Raw genomic sequence first — 20,533 nt, 5'->3', positions numbered from 1 at the left:
AAACTTACAAAACTCACAGGATAAATCCTAAGCCGATTTTAAAAGAAGTGTAACTGTTTTTTAATGTTTACTAGTCATGTGCAACGATACTGAAGATGTTAAAGCAGAGGATACCATTAAAATTCAGATCAGAAGTATCAATATATTTGGAGGGTTACATTATGAGTGTATACCTTAATTAAATATAAACTCTTACATTTGAGTCAGGGACTCAAGTCTTTGGCTAAGTGGACTAGAGAAATTATGCTTATTTGTTTGTATGCTAGAAGCACAGTTCAAATCCCAAGGCAAGATGGTGGGATTGTTCTGTATGTCTTTGGTTTTTAAAAAAGGTACAAAATATTTCAGCACAATCTCCTGCCCGATGATCATGGCTGTTTCATAGTTTACTACATACATTATTATTTCCTGTTTTCAATCCTCTTGAGAGATCTCCTCAGATCTTGCCAGATTATTTTTTTTTACTTTATTGTATATTAATTTATTTTTTCAGTATATGAGGACTTTAGGGAAGTGCCAAGAAAAATTAGACAAGTACAGAATACAAGGTTTAAAACTGGTAGGTAAACTATATTATTTTTAGGTAAACATCACCCATTGCTTGAGTTTTCTAGGCAAGACATTTATGTGTTTTGCAATATTGATCCATCTGCTTCTATTTTAGGAAGTATCAGTTTCTAAGCAAACATTGAAAACCACAGCATCAATTTAAAACATCATCATGATTTGATATCTAATACATATAACTAAAGTCAGGTACTGATATTGAAATTCTTCTTCCTTGTCATTGTTTTTGCATTTTGTAATATTGATGCTGATGGAAATACTCATCTAGAAACATCTCATATACATAAAATGATGATATAAATGTAGTCCTTGTATTAAGGAAATCATGCCTTTAATGATATGATCCACATCTGTTGTGTTGTCAATAAATTGTCGCTGATTTTACCTATTTGTATGTTCAAACTGTTATCTTTCTAGCTTGAATATATCTATTTTGTATCAGGTTTTACTTAGGTTATCTCCATGGTAACATATTGTTGAAAAATAAAATATTTCTCAGATAATCACAATGTGTTTTAATAGAACTATCAATTGTCTTAATTACATCTATTTGTGTTGAACACATTTATATTTTGTTTATTTGTTTTATATATTTGACATGTCTTGTTATAAATGTAAGCTGAAACTGGAAACAAAAGTGATAAAATCATGAATGATCAGAATTAAAGAGAACATGAATATCTGCGAGATTTGTTTTGCATTTTAGACCTACTGTAAAATCATTAGTAATTGTGGGTGATTTATTTTTGTGGATTTCTTGGAACAGGTCAACCATGAAATTAAGTCCCAACAAACAAATTGTGCCCAAAATAGTATAAGGTTCGCTCAGTCAGTTAATAAAACCATTAAAGGCACCCAGTGTGATATTGTGTACATTCTTTGTAGACAAATTGTGTGCTAACCTGTGACTGTCATGAATTTTATGGAAGTTCAGTCAACAGTTAACATAAGTTTACAATTTACTGACATTGAAAGAACTTTTATTAATTTGGAACAAAATTCTTGGTATAGTAAATTGACTACTAGATTTCTGTTGGTTGAATTCTTACCTTATTTCCATTTCATGATTCTCAGATGATTTAGTACTTCTAAATAAAAACAACAGCCATGTACATAAAAATATCAGTGATTGCTTCTATCATCAGTATGCTGAAACTTAAAATACAGTGCATAACAAACACAAAAACATATTTCAAAAATGGGCAAGCACAATGTTTGAACTTTACTACATCACTCAAATATCTTGTAGCTCAAATAATTTAAGGTGGCATCTTCACAGGCATAAGGCCAACGTTTTTCACATCTTTTAATTCATTAAAAAAGTTTTAGAAACTTCATACAAATGTTCATGACTATGAGAAGCAATGTCATTGGCATGAACCAGTTCTCTAGGTCAAAGGTCAAGGTCACACTTAGAGTTCATTGAAAAACACTTGTCCTGAGTAAAACTTCTACAGGTATAGAGAGATTTCAATAGAACTTTGCACAAATGTTCACCATTATGAGTCGGAGTGTCATATGCAAAATTTAGGTCCCTGCATTCAAGGTCAAGGTAACACATAGGGGTAAAAGTTCAGATAAAAATATGAAAATGTTTATTCAGACCATTAAGTAATAATTTATTGAGGGATTGAAATACAAATGGTCATTATCATAACTACTGGTGTGAAAAATGTAATTTAGGTTAATATATACAAGCTCAAGGTCACTAAGGATGATAAAATATTGAAATTTTGTCAAGAGCATGTCTCCTCTAAGCATGGTGGGATTCTAATGAAGCTTCATAGGACTGTTCACCACTATGAGAAGCAGTGTCAAATGCATGAACCAGGTCTCTAGGTTAAAGGTTAAGGTCACACTTAGAGATTATTGAAAAATGCTTGTTCTGAGCCAAACTTCTGCATTCATCAGGGGATTCTAATGTAAATTGGCGCAAATGTTCACCATTGTGAGGCTTATTGCGCATATATTCCAGGTCCCTACTACCAAAGTCAAGGTCACATAGAGAGGTCAAAGTTTGTGAATGGGGACCATTTAGTCATCATTTATTGATGGATTGTAACACAAATGATAACTATCATGACTACAAGTGTGACACATGATATTAAGGTCAAAATCACTAGAGATGATATAATATCCAGATACTTTCCAGATATTGCCCAAAGCATATCTCCTATATGCATATCTTTAATGCCCACATCTCTGTCAAAAACTTCTGTGAGGGGCGTATATAGCGACAATGTTGCCCTTGTTTTATTTTCTAATGAATTGTTCATACTTGGACACAACAGCCCTTTAGACAAGACCTTCAAGTACAATGCAGACCAGACTAAACTTGATTCATAAATGAACTTGACCTTCAAGGTCAAATGTTTGGATTGATTTTTTACTACATGTATAATTGGCTATAACTTTGTTATTAATAAATGGATTGTCTTTATACTTAGGCACAATAATCCCTTGGACATGACTTTCAAATAGACCATATTGATTATGACCTTAACTCATAAATGACCTTGACCTTGAAGGTCAAATTATTTTAATGTCAAATTAATTATCTATAATTAGCTTTAACTTCATAAATAATGAATGTACCGGTATATGTCTTCATACTTTTGCACAACAATCCTTGGGGCAAGACATTAAAGAAGATTTAATTAAACTTTACCTTGACCTTCATTTGATCTTGACCTAGCACTGTGCAATAATTGGCCATAACTCTGTAATTTATTTATTGATTTGCTATATTCGGTAACCCACTTGCTTAACCCATATGTTGAATAATTCAGATATGACATTGGGCTTTATTTGACCTGGTGACCATCAAGGTCAAATTATTGAAATTTATTTAAATAGTCAACTGTGTTAATTATTTACTGAATTGATTCATACTTTGCCAAAAGAACACATATGAGGAAACAGACATAACACAAATCATGCATCCATCAGTTTTAAAGTAAGCAAATCATGTATAGTAGAAAGAGTACCATCACAGCAATAAAGTGATATTTAGGTATATAAGTCAATTAACACAAATTATTTGAGAACAAGAATGATTACTATACCTCAGTATAAATAATACAGTGAATAGGAAATGTTGATGTTATGTTAGGAATGGTATTGATTCAGCCTTACAAGGTTGAAGAGCGCTCTTCCCCAGGGAGGTAATTAAATTGCTGTACAACATCAGTTGCAAGGTGTGTTTTATAACAGAGCTGTTTTGTGACAATTCACTCAATCATTTGACACACTGTATTGTCAGAGAGCCTGGAAACCTAGGTAACAATGAAGGGAAAATAGTGTATTGATTATTGTGTATAATTTCATTATAGGGAAGTAGACATATATATTTTTCCTTCATTAATCCAGCTTTAAATGAAAAAATGTCCCTTTTTGGTTTTGATCAAAACAATAGGAGCTGTTTTTGTTAATGAAAACTGCAGTGTCATTTTGTAAATGATCATAAAGAACAACAAAACTGTATAATGTCATGTGTGACATTTCAATCAGTGTCTTGTTGTTTTCTCTTTATAATTGGCATTTCCAATCATAGTAGGAAAACTTAATATGGTATCAATTTTTTTATACGCAGGCATTGCTTGAAGAGCGAAGATGTCATTGTTTTGTTTTACAACGATTGTGTGCAATTTCTCAGCTGAAATTAGCCGGGCATCGGCACGGAGTAGATGTTTACTCACCACTACCAGAATGGAGACAGATGAGTTCAAATCCTCATGTTCTGCCTCCATCAGCAGACCAACTTCTCATGGAATATATGGTATATACTTCTAAATAATCTTCACATGTCATATTTAAGCCACTTTGTGGTAATAGAATTGTCACATTGAAGTTTTATGTAGAACAAAGTAAATAAAACAAAAATTATCGACAAATGCTTGCGAAATTTAACTAACAACAATTACTCTGGTAGTTCTGCATAGATCAATTAGAATTTAGTTTATTTCTGGTGTAAGGTGAAAGTTTATTTTTACAATCATTCTTGTCCATAGGAGGCTTTATTAGTTGTTAAATTATTTTATGTTTTTAGTTGCTTTATTTCATGGTAAATTTAATAAGAAATTGTTCTTTTTTTTTACAATAAATTGTAAATATGTAAAACATTAAAGATATATTATGCTCAAATTTGATCTTTGAAAATGCTGATAATTGTTACACTCTCATTTTAAATGTAAAATTATTAGATATCTTTTTGGTTCATATAGAGAAGATACATGATGTATATGTTTAAACTTTACACTCTATAGGTAAACACAGCATAAACACTGTCATTTAATTGTAAGAAAGGACCAAAATAACTTGATCAGTAATAGGGAATTGTACATTCTCTTATTTAAATTAGACATATTCAGCATGAAATTCCTAGATTTCAATAATTTTCTGCAGTAAAAGTATATAACCCAAAGGTGAGCATGGTATATATGTGATATAAGTATGTAATGAAGACATAATTAAATATCATCATTATATTTATCTATAGGACGAGCCATATGAACCAATGAATGGTGGCCCTGGTTACCATAGCAATGGATTTCTTCTTAGAGATGGTCAGGAAACGCAGTCATTGTCACTAAACAACGAGTTTAGAAGGTCAAAGAGTACACATGATTTGTACAGACAGTCAAATCATTTTGATGGAAGTAAGTTAATAGTGTGACAGTTAAACTTTAATGAAATTGAGCCGTGTCATGACAAAACCAACATAATGGGTTTGCGACCAGCATGGATCCAGACCAGCCTGCGCATTCGCACAGTCTGATCAGGATCCATGCTGTTCGCTTTTAAACCTTTTAACAAGTAGAGAAACTGATAGCGAACAGCATGGATCCTGATCAGACTGCGCGGATGCGCAGGCTGGTCTGGATCCATGCTGGTCGCAAACGCACTATGTTGGTTTTGTCGTGACACGGCTCAAATGTTGAAGAGATTGCTGTAAATCCAATTTAGTTTAATTCAAATGGTTGTTATTATATGCTTGATAAAGAAATACTTAGATGTACATTATACGAGGGTTGTTCAAAAAGTAATAGGACTAAGAGTCTTATGTCTCCATATTCCATTAGATTTTAAATACTTTCATATCCACGGCAAAAGTTAATTGTTTTCTACAATTTCAGCATGAGTTTATTGAATTATTGTGCTAAACGCGTATTCCCTGTGATATTAAATAACCATGGTAACACGCATCCGGCGCAGCGCATCAAAAATATTTTGACGCTAATTTGTACTTTCAGTTTATTCATAATATGTTGTCTTTTCCCCCTAATATTTCACCAACACATTTTATCAGATATAGGTGTCATGTTGTCCAAATTTGACGTCATTCAGACAAGAAATCGCTAAACTATAACGTTTTGAACAGCAGTGATAATCGCGTTAAATGTAGAAAAATGACGTTCGTTGAAAAACTTAAAATGTGTACGATCATTAAATTTTGCCAACAGATAGGCCCTACTCCTTTAGCTACGTATGAAAAGATTAAATTTTCACAGAACAATAATTAGGCAATTAGGACACTCGTTTTCAGCTTGGGAAAGCAGTTCAAAGACGGTGAATATGAGATCACAGACACGAAAGGGCTAGGGAGAAAGCGGAAAATTGACGGACGTAAGAGACGTTAATTAATTTTGTAATAGCGCTACAAATGTATCGGCGATATACAGTCCGCGAACTGTCCGGCATGTTTGATGTTTGCATCGGGTTTACTGTTTCAGTTCTAAGAAAATTATTGAATAGGGGAAATTTGTTTTAAACACTATTTTATTTTATTAGATATATATATATGTGTGTGTTATCATTGAATAAATTTGATAATGATACGCGGTAATTATTGGTATCAATTTTTCTCGATTTCGTTTAATAAATGATAGCCTGTGATCAGAAAAAGAGAATATTTTTCAATTAAAAAGCATTTTTAATTTACTGTACATAATCATATTGTTTTAAGAATGTAAGATGGCATGTGTAAATAAATAATATAAATCACGTTGTCATTTAAATTATATGTCCATGCCCGTTTAGCTTCCAGAATACTCAAAATCACGAGATCAAACCGAAAGTTGCCGGCCACCGGGCATGTTTCGAATAAAGAAATGAAAATGCAATTGTTTTTTTTCGCTACATCACCACAGATGAGTTCTGGTTATAGTTACATGTACATGATTCAAGCACCTAGAACATTGTGGAGAATAATTTCAGAAAGAATGACGCTGTTTACATTTTGAATTTATTTTGCGACGTCATGAACGTCATTTATTTAACAATTAGCGTGCGCCGGGTCGCGTACCCCTTGTCATTTGTAAGTTGTACAGAATTGTTGTTTTTAAACATATTGTATTGATTTTTTCACTGTATATAGAGGACAAATTCCGATATTCGATTTTTGTAAACTCGTGTACGTAGATGAAAAAATATGAACAGTAGAGCTGCAGTCCTATTACTTTTTGAACAACCCTCGTAGAATTGATTTACTTGACAAGAAATATTTATTACATCAAAAACATTTCAAGAAACACCAAGTTCAAGAACATGGTCATGTGTTTAAAACTTTAGTAAGTTTTAAAGTAACAACTAGCCATAGGATCTTGCAAACAGTATAAAATATGCAAATCATAAATAAACATATATAACATATCAAATTTGTGATTGTTATTTGAAGGTAATACACAGTTTTTACTGATATTTGTTGTATTTATATATTCAGGCCAGACATTGCCACCTAGGACAGCAGCTCCATTGCCCCCACGAAGCCAAGTACAGGCTATGTACACTTTCACTGCCAGTGTGGACAACCAGTTAAGTTTTATGGATGGAGATTTGATTACCATCATGGGAGAGAACTCTGATGGTTGGCAATATGGGCAAAACAGCAACTCGCAAAAGTAAGCATAAATGAAAGAAAGTTAACTCATTTTGTTATTTTCCTTATACTGTTTTTAAAGGGGGAACTACTACAGCAGTATTCGTGCACCAGATCTGTCAAATCTATATAATTCACTGGTAATATTAGATAGATATGATTTATCTGAGTTATTGCCCCTTGACATGATTGAGAGCATTTTTTAAGTCGGTACAAAATATAATACAGTCTGTTAGTTATGAACTTTGTATTAGCCAATAATTATGTACTTGTATAATACCAATACTAAGCTTATCAATGTTTGAATGATGATTAGAAATTACACTTCCAACAAATTTAATTGGCAATTTGAAACTAAATGCACTAATTTGCAAAAGACTAATTTCCAGCCCCATAGTGCCAAACTTTACAAAACATATTGAATACAATATCTTTAGGTAAATTGAACAAGTTGACAGTAAAATTTGATGTTTATTTTATTTTAATGAAAGAAGTCGCCCTAGAACTCATTCAGTCAGATTTCATCCTTCAACTTCGTGAGTATACATGCTGGATATTACTATACTCCTGATAGTAATATATGAATGATAAATCACAGCAAATGCACTACTTTGTCATTTTAAAATGTGAATGACAGATACTTGTACATTGTTTTGTTCTTATTTTGCATTTTTCTGCCAGGTTTTATATGTCAACAAATGATTGAAATAGTAATCTCAGCAATATACACTTCATTCCAAAAGTGATAAAATGAATTTGGTAATTAAGTGTTTAAATAAGGAATAATATTAAATTGGCTCAGGCCACTTGTTTTGCGATTTATTGGTATACCTATTTAGCTCAACAAAGAATTAGATTTGCAGGCATAGGGGCTCAAAGCATAAGATTTAGAATGTATTACCTACCCATATAAAGGTGAATTAACGGTTTTAAAATCTAAGAGACTGATACTTTTTTCTACTACAGTATATACATTGTATATAACAGTTACTGAGAACAAATATTTAAACTGTTATTCTATTTTTAATGTAGCAAACTTCTTTTAGTAATAGCACCTTGCTGATTTCTACTGCATCAGTGTAGAATAAAGCTTCACTTCTAAAGAGTTTTTTTTTCATTGCTGCACAGCTTATACAAAGTTTATTATGATGTAATGCATAGATTTAGATACATGTTACGTTCTTGTATTTTCATTTGCTTCAGTTTTTAAAACCATTGACAAATTGTCAATATTTCTAGAGCTTTATACACAGTGATGTATCAGAAAAGCATTTTGCTCTGTATTGTTAACTCATCTATATATATATATATACCAATAGGATCTGGCATGAGCTGTCATGTCATTTTTATATGCCCAAAAGAATTTCGGACATATTATGTTATACCCCCTGGCGTCCGTCCGGACGTACTTCCATCCGTTCGTTAGCAATTTGGTTTCCGGAGCATAACTTAAGTTCCATTTGGCCCACAATATTCAAACTTCATAGGATGATTGTCCATATTGGGTAGAAGACCCCTATTGATTTTGGGGTCATAAGGTCAAAGGTCAAGGTCACTATGACCTTAAAACTGAAAACAGTTTCCAGAGCATAACTTAAGTTCCATTTGGCCTACAGTGTTCAAACTTCATAGGATGATTGTCCATATTGGGTAGAAGACCCCTATTGATTTTGGGGTCACAAGGTCAAAGGTCAAGGTCACTATGACCTTAAAACTGAAAACAGTTTCCGGAGCATAACTTAAGTTCCATATGGCCTACAATATTCAAACTTCATAGGATGATTGTCCATATTGGGTAGAAGACCCCTATTGATTTTGGGGTCACAAGGTCAAAGGTCAAGGTCACTATGACCTTAAAACTGAAAACAGTTTCCGGAGCATAACTTAAGTTCCATTTGGCCTACAGTGTTCAAACTTCATAGGATGATTGTCCATATTGGGTAGAAGACCCCTATTGATTTTGGGGTCACAAGGTCAAAGGTCAAGGTCACTATTACCTTAGAACTGAAAACAGTTTCCGGAGCATAACTTAAGTTCCATTTGGCCTACAGTGTTCAAACTTCATAGGATGATTGTTCATATTAGCTAGTAGACCCCTATTTATTTTGGGGTCACAAAATCAAAAGTCAAGGCCACTACTACCTTAAAACTGAAAACAGTTTCCGGAGCATAATTTAAGTTTCATTTGGCCCACAGTGTTCAAACTTCATAGGATGATTGTCCATATTGGGTAGAAGACCCCTATTGATTTTGGGGTCACAAGGTCATAGGTCAAGGTCACTATTACTTAGAAATTGAAAACAGTTTCTTGAGCATAACTTAAGTTCCATTTAGCCCACAATATTCAAACTTAATAGGATGATTGTTCATATTGGGTAGAAGACCCCTATTGATTTTGGGGTCTCAAGGTTAAAGGTCAAGGCCACTATTAACTTAAAACTGAAAACAGTTTTCGGAACATAACTTACGTATCATTTGGCCTACTGTGTTTAAACGTCATAGTATGATTGTCCATATTGGGTAGAAGACCCCTAATGATTTTGGGGTCACAAGGTCAAAGGTCAAGGTCACTATTACCTAAGAATTGAAAACAGTTTCTGGGGCATAACTTAAGTTCCATTTGGGCCACAATATTGAAACTTCAAAGGAGGATTGTTAATTGAAGGAGGTAATACTTTATTTAATTCCCATTTTTTACAAATGCTTCATCTTTACTAAAAAAAAAAAAATCACTTTCAGGCATATAATGCTCCGCCTAGCGGTGCTCTTGTTATATTTTTCATACTTATTCATACTTATAAATCTAGTCCATAACTCTTTCCTTAACAAGTTATGAATTGACAGCAAAATGTCATATTCTTTTTGCGACACAAAATAACTGGACCTGTAGATTTGCATTGAAGTGTTTTTCTTCTAATGTGTTAATTTTTAAATCAGTTCTTTAACCACACACTGTATCATTGGTAATTTTGACATTAAAGTCACATTCGAACATTTTCAATGCAAAGAAATATTGAAATATTGTAGTGCAAACATTATCAGTGAGTTATATTAGACAAGTCATGTATTATGTATATATATAAATGCAATGGCTGTCCAGGGAAATCGAGGAATTCTGCTAAGGGAACAAATATAGAAAAATGCATATTTTTTTATCTTGTTCTGCTTTAGGTATGTGGTGTTATTATAGAGATAAATACTTAAGTCAGCATTCCATTTATGACTAAATCAGTTTACTATATGTAATCAAAAAGGTTTCAACATTAGTTATTTAAGTTTTCTGCTACTAAAAATGCCTCTGCATAATTCCACAAACATCCACAAAAGCGCTCTTATACATGAACATACAATTTTACTCAAGTATTAAACCAGACTGGGCATGCCTGGGAGCTCACTGATATAAGACTACATGACAGAGAATGTAAAATTTTATATCACATACATGATATTATTTACCAAAAAATATTGAAAAAAATCCCAAACAAAATCACCATTTCAATCATCATTTTAATCACACATTAATAGCAAACTTAATGGACCTTTCTAATAAAAATTACAGACACAGCTTTAGTATTATATTAGATATATGATTTCCTAAAAAATAATCAGAAAATACATCTTTTTACTTAGATTATGGTTTCATCAGCTTACAAATCACTGATTGAATTATAAATTTTACAAATTTTAATTAATTAATGTAAACTTCTGTTTCAGACTGGGTTGGTTTCCTCTATCCTTCACACAGCCTGTAGTTAATACTGGTCAAGATAGTCCGGAATTTAAATTGAGGTAAGATGTGTATAACAGATAAATACATTATATTGTCAGTGATACTACCATACATTCTTACAGGAACTAATTTCTGATTAGAAATATGGGTTGAAAATGTCATGGATTGGTATTTATTTGGGCATGTTAAGATACATTAAAATATATTTTCAAAATGCTAAAAGTAAATAAAAGTATGCATATTTAATGCTCAATATATGTGTGGTATTATATATTTATGTTCCTTTTAAACCATCATGCAGTTTAATAATCAATAAATTGTCATACAACTACTAGTATATGACATAGTGCCTTGAATTTTGACATTCCAGTTTTTACCAAATTGTTTATACCCAACAGGAGTTGCTTATATGTTAAGGGTAATGAGGCAACTGTAAAAAAAATATCATAGCTGTAAATATTAAAGTTGTGGCATGATATGAAGTTGTTCAGCATTTTAAACTGTTTTATCTAATCTATTCCATGAATGTTAAACTAATACATGTTGAACGTTTTCTGTAGCCCTAACCAGCGGTATAAGAGTATGGGTGATTTACTGGACAGTCGATCATTGTCGGAGTACACACACCAGTATGAACATGATGTTCCTGGAAACATTAGACGACCCAAGTCTCTGTATGAGGGACCACATCATGGTACATCAGCACCACAGGTATATTCATAATTCATATCTTCTTGCTTACTCCATCATACTACCCATCACACTGTTTGTCAATTAATATAACTGCCTTTATAATGAAATATAAATAAGCAAAAATATGCCATTGAAAATGGATTGTATCGACAATTTATTATTGATCTTTAATAAGATGAAAATTTGTATAAAAAATGTTCAGTATTTCTAATTCTCTTAAGAGACTTTGCAAGTTATACAATGAGATTCATGCAGACAGTTCCAAAATTTATAGTTGTTTGTATAAAGATAGCAGATTGACATATTAAACAATGTATATAATGTTCATAGAGAACAGAATCATTATGATATGTTGTATTATTGTCAAAGTATTGCAGCATATTTAAGCACACTGATGTACAAAACACCTTATGCTGCACAATTACATATTAGATTTAGTTTGACATTATTTTCCCACCACATAGAAACTTGAATACTTTACTCAATGCTAATGTTTACTTATAAAATTCAAATGGCAAATAAATTAATTGACTTACAGTATGGCTTAAGGAAAATGGTTTAAACCTTGTGTTTTGCTTATAAATTAATAATCAGAATGATTGCTTTTAAACATTTATTATTCTTTATTTGATTAATAGTTTTTAGACATGGTTTATTATTAAAAAAATTAATATTATTTAATTCAGGATTTAATTTATCCAAACATTTATGTTAAAAAGAATTTTTTTTATTTGTTTTTGCTCATAGCATTTACTTTCATTTAAATATCTATTTATTTATCTATTGGATATATATAACAATTTATTTTTTTTGGAATATAACATAGTTGCTGTTTGGTTTCAGGCAGGTGGACCCCTGGTCCCTGTTAACACAACTTACAACCCAGCCCCTGTCCACACACATTATCCCGCCCCCTCCCTGTCACAGCCAGACTGTGACAACATCTACCAACCAATTCCTGTTCCCATCGACAACACACAGCAGGTACCAGTCAAAGTGGATATCCCAGCATGCTTATGACGTTTCTGTCAACTTGATTGTAATTCTGTATTTATGTAATGTGTGACTTATATTGTCTTTACATTTTCAGCATATGTGTTCAGTAATTTTTTTTGATAAATTTTTTTAACACTAGCATTTTAATATTAAACTATTAAGGCACCTCATGTTGTAGTCTGGATTATTTGATATTTTCTTTAAATACCTTTCAAGTAAATTTGTAACAAAAAATGATATGAACAACAGAAGCATCATCTATTTCATTGTTCACCAAGGAATTCCCTTTCTAAAAATTTTACATTAACACAAGTATTTTTTAACAATTGAAGACTAATTTTCAATATTATGCATAAAACCAGATTCTCAAGCTATTTTAGCTTGTCTGTTTCGAAGAAAAAAGTTTGACTATGATATTATGAGTGCTGGGCCATTGTTGTCATTGTTGTGCAAAACCCTTTATGTAGCCCTTTCCTCAACAATTCTTGCAGTATGACAAGGAGCAGTATTCTGAAAGCTGTATTTATTTTAGTTGTCACATTTTTTAATTTGAAACTTTTTCAAAATTACTTATTAAGTTGATTGACAGATATCAACATGAAACTTAGAATACTTGCTTATCCTGACAAGATACAGTTTTAAGACAAGGGGCATTATTCTGAAAGCTAAATTTTTGGAGTTTTGTCCCTTTGTAAACACCGGAAGGTAACATTGGTAGTTATCCGGTATTGTGTTTGTCATTACCATCTGTCAGCTACCGCAGTGTTCACTGAATAACTTGATATCTATTGTAGTGTTATACCCATTTTCCATGTGGAAAATAGTTACATATTTGTATAAATAACATTAAAATCTCACAATCACAAAGTTATTCATCTTCATTATTGAGAAGTTAAGTGTGTAACAGACATAACACCATAAAACTTTTTATTCTATTTTTTAGTGTATTAGTGCCTTGCTCTTGTTTCTCAGATTCTCAATAGTTTTTTATGACAAAACTGTTCTTGAAATTTCTGCAATAAAGTAGGAAAAGTAAAAGAAATTGAACATTGACATGTCAGTTTTACAATTTCAATCACTAATACAGTCGACTCTCGTTATCTTGAAGTCATCGGGACCGTCCAAAAAGTATCGAGATAACGAAATTTCGAGATAAACATATTAGGGTTTGAATAAGGCAGAAACTGATTTTTACAAAAGACATGTGCATACCTTATGTCAAATAAACTATGATATCCCCAAGTCTTGTTATCATAGGCTTAGCCAATATTTAACAAAGTAACATTAGCGGATGTTTACCAGCGGAAATACGGGTGTCTGTGATAAAAACACATAGTGCGGTTTACTCAGTAATACACCAATATAGTGAAAACATTGTTTTCAGAGTGGTTGATCCGGATATCATCCAGAGTTATTTATTGGGTCTTTCTCGAGATGTTCGACCGCTGATTGATTTCGTGGTGATGTTGTGAAACAATATTGCAACGATAGCGTTTCTATACTTTCACTATTTCATTTACATTTAAAGTCATAACGAATTAATACAGTGTTCGAATATTTATAAAGAACGTAAAATTCACTCATTTTGGACATAAGTCAATCAACACGCTAAATAGATTAACTTTTATAAAAACAGCTTAACTTGTTACAAACATAATCATCATTATGACACACGCTATTGAGCAATTATCGTCTAGTTTGTGTTTTTCACACATCTGAAGGGAACAGACGAATGAAAACTGTAAGTCGAGATAAACAAAGGATAATAGTGTGAAAATAACTGATGGGGCTGAAATTTTACATAGAGATACTGAAAATATCGAAATAAAAATATCGAGATAAACAAATATTGACAAAGAAGGAAGAATATCGGGACTTTCAAAATTTCATCGAGATAACGAAATATCGAGAAAAGCGATGTCGAGATAATGATAGTTGACTGTAATGTAAATTTCGTCAGACTTTATAATTATGTTGTCAGTGTTTTGAACAGAGGTAGTGGACGTGATTTGATTACTCTTGGCATGTTTGTCTTTGTCTTTCATGTATATCTTTTAATAAAGAATGAACTGAAATTGATACCTAAAATGTTGTTTGAAAATGAATTATTAAAATTATGTGTAATTTTATCAAATTCATGTTGTTATGTGCATTATTGTTATGTTTTGTATTTGAAATTTAGATTATTTTGAATTATGTTGTTAAGTAATCTGAGACTTTTTGTAAGCTTAAATGTTTTAAAAGATTAATGTACAAAACTGACAAATTGAACTTAATTAGTACTTGTATATAAACCAGTAAAATTTATAACAATTTTAAGATATGATTATAAAGGAATTATCATACTAATCATATATTACTGTTTCTTTTGTAGCTGCACAGCCTATATACAGGGAGAGAAATGTCTCCGCACCACACTTCCTCTATCTACACCTCAAATGGGAGACCAATGCAGAACTCGCATCAGAGTGCTGCCATCAGCTACAGCCCACAGGTTTCCCCACCCCTCCCTCCACCCCCATCTCCACCAAGGCTATCAAGCCAGCACACTACCCCACACCACAACCCATACACAACATCATCACAGATGCAGTCTAGATCCAGCACCCTCCCTGCCCAAACCACAAGTTTACGAAGTATGACAGGATTACCCCCGCCTCCTGCTCCAGTATCTCCGCCCCCTGCCCCTCCTCCACCACCACCCCCTCCAGCTGTCATAACCAAACAAAGTGTACCACCGCCCCCATCAGTACCAGCACCTGGTACACCGGGGCATAAGCAATCAACATATGTTTCATCTGCGTCAATTTATTCCCAGCAGAATGCACAGCTTGCAGGTAATCCTCACATGACGGCACCATCAAGGTTTGGAAGTCCGGCAAGACAACAGCCCAGTCAACCACCCCCACCCCCACCCACCTCAAACAGGTCTGATCTACATGATGCAGAAATCGAAGAAAATGTCAAGTAAGTGTTATAGAATAAATATCCAGTAACTGTTTACAATACAGATGTACATGTGTTTACTCTGATAAAGGATTCTGTTATTCTTTATTTTGATATACATGAATATTTCAAATAAATATACTTTATTTTTATTCAGTGGCATTTTAAAACATGTATAATGAATAGTAGACATTACATATAAAATAAAAAGTTTCCTGCAATAATACTTTCAGGAAGATAAATAACTGATTTTTTACTGATTTTTATATTGATCCATTCAATGTCTGGTCTACAAACTAGATGTAGATAAATTCCTTACTGTATTTATTTTTCAGTTACCGTAGTAACCCGATGTTTGCTTCAGTTTCACTTCGGCAAACTAAAACTAATGACAGATCAGCACCAAAGCTTTAAAGATGACTACAAAAAGTGCTACACAGACTTAAGTATTGATTTAAAACTAAGAGACAGGGGGAAAGAATGAGATAGAGAAAGCTATTAATTATGGGTATTGTTTAAGTTTGATACATTTGTTGTAATTACAGTTGACCATACTTACATCTTGATGTTTGGATGTGTTTTTTCATGCAAGGTTTGAGCTATTCTTTGTCCTTCAGAATCAACTATTCTCTAATGCCAGAAAACAATATCTTTCAATTATTGTGATTACCACCACACCAGTGTATATCATAGTTTGTTGAGATGTTAACTTACTTATTCATTTGTTCATACATTGTATATATAAGCACTAATGTTATACCATATCTATAAAGCATTCCATTATTATGTTATATATAGTTCTGTTATACTTGTTATCAAGGATGAACTATCAGTTATATGCACACAAATTTGTAATATTGTTATCTCAGCACTTGTTATATAAGTGTGGATTTGTTGGTCTATTATAATTTATATAAACTTTTCTATGTAATACATTATTAGTAGTCATCAATTTAAGTGTATAAAGCTATATATATGTGCTTCAAAACTTATTATTTTAATTTTTTGAAAAAGAATAATTCCAAAATACTTGTATGAAAGAAATACAGTATGTTTGAATATCTCTTTAGAGCTGTTTATGCACATGTCTGAAATCATTGCTAATCAGTTAAAATCCTACTTACAACAGCATAATTATACAATGTATTTTGTTTTGGAACATTTTATTTTATTTACATACACTATCTATATATGTTAAATAACAGAGACATTCTATGTTACAACTCTTGGGAGAATCAACCATAACATTATCAAAACATAATTTTCCTGTTACTAGATTTTATAAAAAAAAATAAGATATAGCTTTATACCCATTAAAGCTCTGTTGAGTATCTTTAATCATATCTGATTAAATTGAACCAATGTGAAAATATTTTTTAATAATTTTAATAAATCACATAATTTGAGATAACAATTAAAAATGACCGTGTTATCCATTTTCCTGATTAATCATAACAAATGCAAAGTACTGGTAGAATAATATCATGTGTCTCTTACTTTTTATTATTTGAATAAAATGGCCCATACTTATTTTAATGTCAGTCTTGAAGTAAAGTTTGTTTAGGCTATTTCTAATTACATAATTCTAGCTAATTTGTGAAATAAAGTTTGAATATAGAACTGTTCAATGTGAGTTTGAGAGTTTCCAATAATAATATTATCAGTCTATAATACAGTTTGGTTTTTAGCTTGTAAGGCTGTGTAGATTTGTAGGCTGCTGGTCAGACTCTATACATGTAACTCTGACACTTTAAAATATGTAAATTCTTTTGACTTATCTCCCTTGGTACTGGGAGCTATGGGAGAGTGAAATACCATTTTAAGTACAATTAATGTATTAAAGGGACGCAAACAACTGTTATCAATATATATATAGAAATCACCTCCCTTGTTTAATGAATTAGGTTATAAAGTCTTATGTTAAATATTTTATAGCCCAAACATTGTAAAACATTGGGATGATTAAAGTTTGTTGCTTATTGGGTGTGTGCAGTCTTCAAATTTAGCATGGAGCATAATCATGGCCAGTACATGACACTTATTGAAGTCAGTAGGTCAAGGTCACAGTGAAACAGAGTGTAAAATCTTTATCTGCACAATTACTTGAGAAGATTGATGACACATGCCCTTTTGATTTTTATGTCATGTGGTCAAAGTTCAAGGTCAAAGTTACACTTAGTGGAAAATACTTGATTACTTGAGAAGGTATATAGCCTAGATTTCTGAAATTTGGTATGAACATTGCCCATGGCCTGATGACCCTTGTTGATTTTATGGTCAGTAGGTCAACGTCACACTGACATTTTGTGTAAAAACCTTGTCTGTTCAATACATTGAGAAGTATTGAGGTTGAAGCTTGATAGGGACATTGCCCATGGCCAGTAGATCACCACAATTTATCTTGTGGTCAGTGATTCAAAGGTCAAGGTCATAGTAAAACTTTGTGTTAAATCCTTGCCCACTCATTCAAATCCATGCAATAACTTGAGAAGAAATAAGACTAGATTTGTGACACTTGGTAGGGACATTGCCCATGGCCAGTAGATGACTCCTTCTTAATATTATTCAAAGGTCAAGGTCAAGAGACACTTAGCGTAAAATCCTTGTTTTATTAGTAAATTGTTCTGTTTGTTTTCTTTTCATGACATCTAAACATTAATAATACTTAATTATAATGAGGCTCTTGTTTACTATTATGAAGTGTTTAGCTTTAACTCTTTGTTTATTTTAAGAAAATTTTTGCTTTTAAAATACCTATGTTTGCAGTTTTATTATTATGTATATATTGAAACCATACAACTTTGTGTTCTGTGGTATACATATACTTGATATGTTTTATGTTTTGGCCTTATTTCACATGATTTATCTGAAACAATGAAACCAGGATGACAAAATATGGAAAGTTCAACTTTATTTATAGGCTTGATATCATTTTTTTTTCTTAGACTTTTAAACAGTTTGTTTTTATGGTGACTTGAGAGGTACATGATATTAATGATCAACGCAGAATGATCCAGGCATGAATATGAAGGTGAAATGAAAATTTAAGACAAAATTTAATTCTAAGTATATTTATATTGGTTTGTGTTTCTGCTTGTTAATTTGTGACATTATTAGTCTATAGTTGAGTCAACACAAACACACAATGTTTTATAATGTTTTCGCAGTGTGTTTACTTTTAATGAGTATTTTGTCAAACATCATTTGTGTTTATAGGTAAAAAAAAACAACTAAAAAACTCAACTCAAATCATCTTTCATATAAAAAACAATTATAGCATATATATAATGATAGATGGCACAAAGTTGGATAACAAGACCACCATTTTGGTTATATATATATATGTGTGTCTTTGCTGTATTATTGCAAATAGAGAGTGATAGTAATTCAAACTAAGATAGTCTGTGAGAAGACACCTGTTACTATAATTTAACCAACATGTTTCAACTTCACTTGTTTATTCAAGATCAAACTTTTCATAGAGGATATTCAAACCAAGACTGGTCAACACTTGACCACATTTGTGACCAATTAACCTAATTTATTGAAACATATTTTTATATATTTTTTGTGAATATTTGCACTTTGCTCCCATCCCCACAGGGACATAGTGAAGAGCATTTATTAAGAAAAAGTTAATTAAAGGCAATATAGGAAACTTACTGTGTTACCTATTCCTATAGATTCTTCTCATACCATAAATGATTCTTATCACATACCCGTGCCGATTTTGCGACTCGTAAGAACGGTATTGCACGGCTATATATTTTGACGTGACGTCATTTGCGTTACACAAACATAGTGTAAAGACGCGCTACAGTAAAATTTTGTAAGCGTTACACACTACAAATATAAATGGAATATGTTACTTTTTCACTTTTAACAGTTTTTCTTTTGGGTATGTGATAAATAGAATATTAAATTCGTGCAAGTTTAATACAAAAATTATTGAACTCGTCGAAGAAAAGAATATTATGCTCGCCAGAGGCTGGCATGATATAATTTAATAAATTCAGTATTAAACTTACACTCATTCAATGTCCTCTATATCCTGTGCACTGATTATTAGTAAGACTATTCTTTATTTGAAATGGTATTCCATATCCTGCAAAATATTCTTTTCAAAAATAATAACCATTGTGTTGACATTAATAAAGTGTGTGACTACATGTGACGTCTCTGGACAATGTTCCATTGTACTGGAAACATGTGGCAAATGACGTAATTTCCCATTATCAATACATCTATATTATACATCTGATGATCGTGACAAAATATGCCAATTTGAATGAATTGTAATTTAACAATGTTTCGTTTGTTTTAACTTCCAGTTCAAAAACGCATTTTTATCAATTCATAAGAGACAGGGAAAACTAAATATGTTCCTGGACATCTTATAGTTTATCGGCATGTTTTCAACATGGGAGACTGAAAATCTATTAGGGGGACCGTATTAGTTAATGTGATCTTAAGTGAATATAATTATATGCCAAATAATAAAGTTCTTATACCGTGTATATTTACAAAAATTCAACCCATTAAGCTGCCCTTGATTATCTCCATCTACTTACGTAACATTATTCATGGTGCTAAAGTTTAATTGTTATGTACAAAGTTTTACGTATGTGTGTGGATTCGGGTACTTGTTTCATTACACAAAACCGTTATAATTTCTTACATTGTATTTAAGTATATATTGTTGAAATAAAAGATTACATAGAAGA

General features: G+C 31.9%; 1 protein-coding gene across 4 annotated transcripts in view; it reads left to right on the top strand.

The window, feature by feature from the left end:
• Positions 1-20,533, top strand: part of LOC132731315 (brain-specific angiogenesis inhibitor 1-associated protein 2-like) — a 42,681-nt gene extending 22,148 nt beyond the window's left edge. Inside the window, exons 7-15 of one of the 4 annotated variants that reach the window (XM_060717479.1) lie at positions 494-559; positions 4,160-4,345; positions 5,066-5,225; positions 7,289-7,466; positions 11,159-11,233; positions 11,735-11,885; positions 12,711-12,851; positions 15,238-15,830; positions 16,145-20,533. In XM_060717479.1, coding sequence (XP_060573462.1) covers positions 494-559; positions 4,160-4,345; positions 5,066-5,225; positions 7,289-7,466; positions 11,159-11,233; positions 11,735-11,885; positions 12,711-12,851; positions 15,238-15,830; positions 16,145-16,223 — 1,629 coding nt within the window. In that variant the 3' untranslated portion in view covers positions 16,224-20,533. The remainder of the gene's footprint in view (positions 1-493; positions 560-4,159; positions 4,346-5,065; positions 5,226-7,288; positions 7,467-11,158; positions 11,234-11,734; positions 11,886-12,710; positions 12,852-15,237; positions 15,831-16,144) is intronic. The other 3 variants (XM_060717480.1, XM_060717481.1, XM_060717482.1) reach the window with 3 other exon arrangements.

The sequence above is a fragment of the Ruditapes philippinarum genome, unplaced genomic scaffold, assembly GCF_026571515.1.
Source record: "Ruditapes philippinarum isolate M1 unplaced genomic scaffold, ASM2657151v2 ctg1904_1_1_1_1, whole genome shotgun sequence".
NCBI classification, from domain to species: domain Eukaryota; kingdom Metazoa; phylum Mollusca; class Bivalvia; order Venerida; family Veneridae; genus Ruditapes; species Ruditapes philippinarum.
This window is presented reverse-complemented; position numbering and strand designations above follow the sequence as displayed.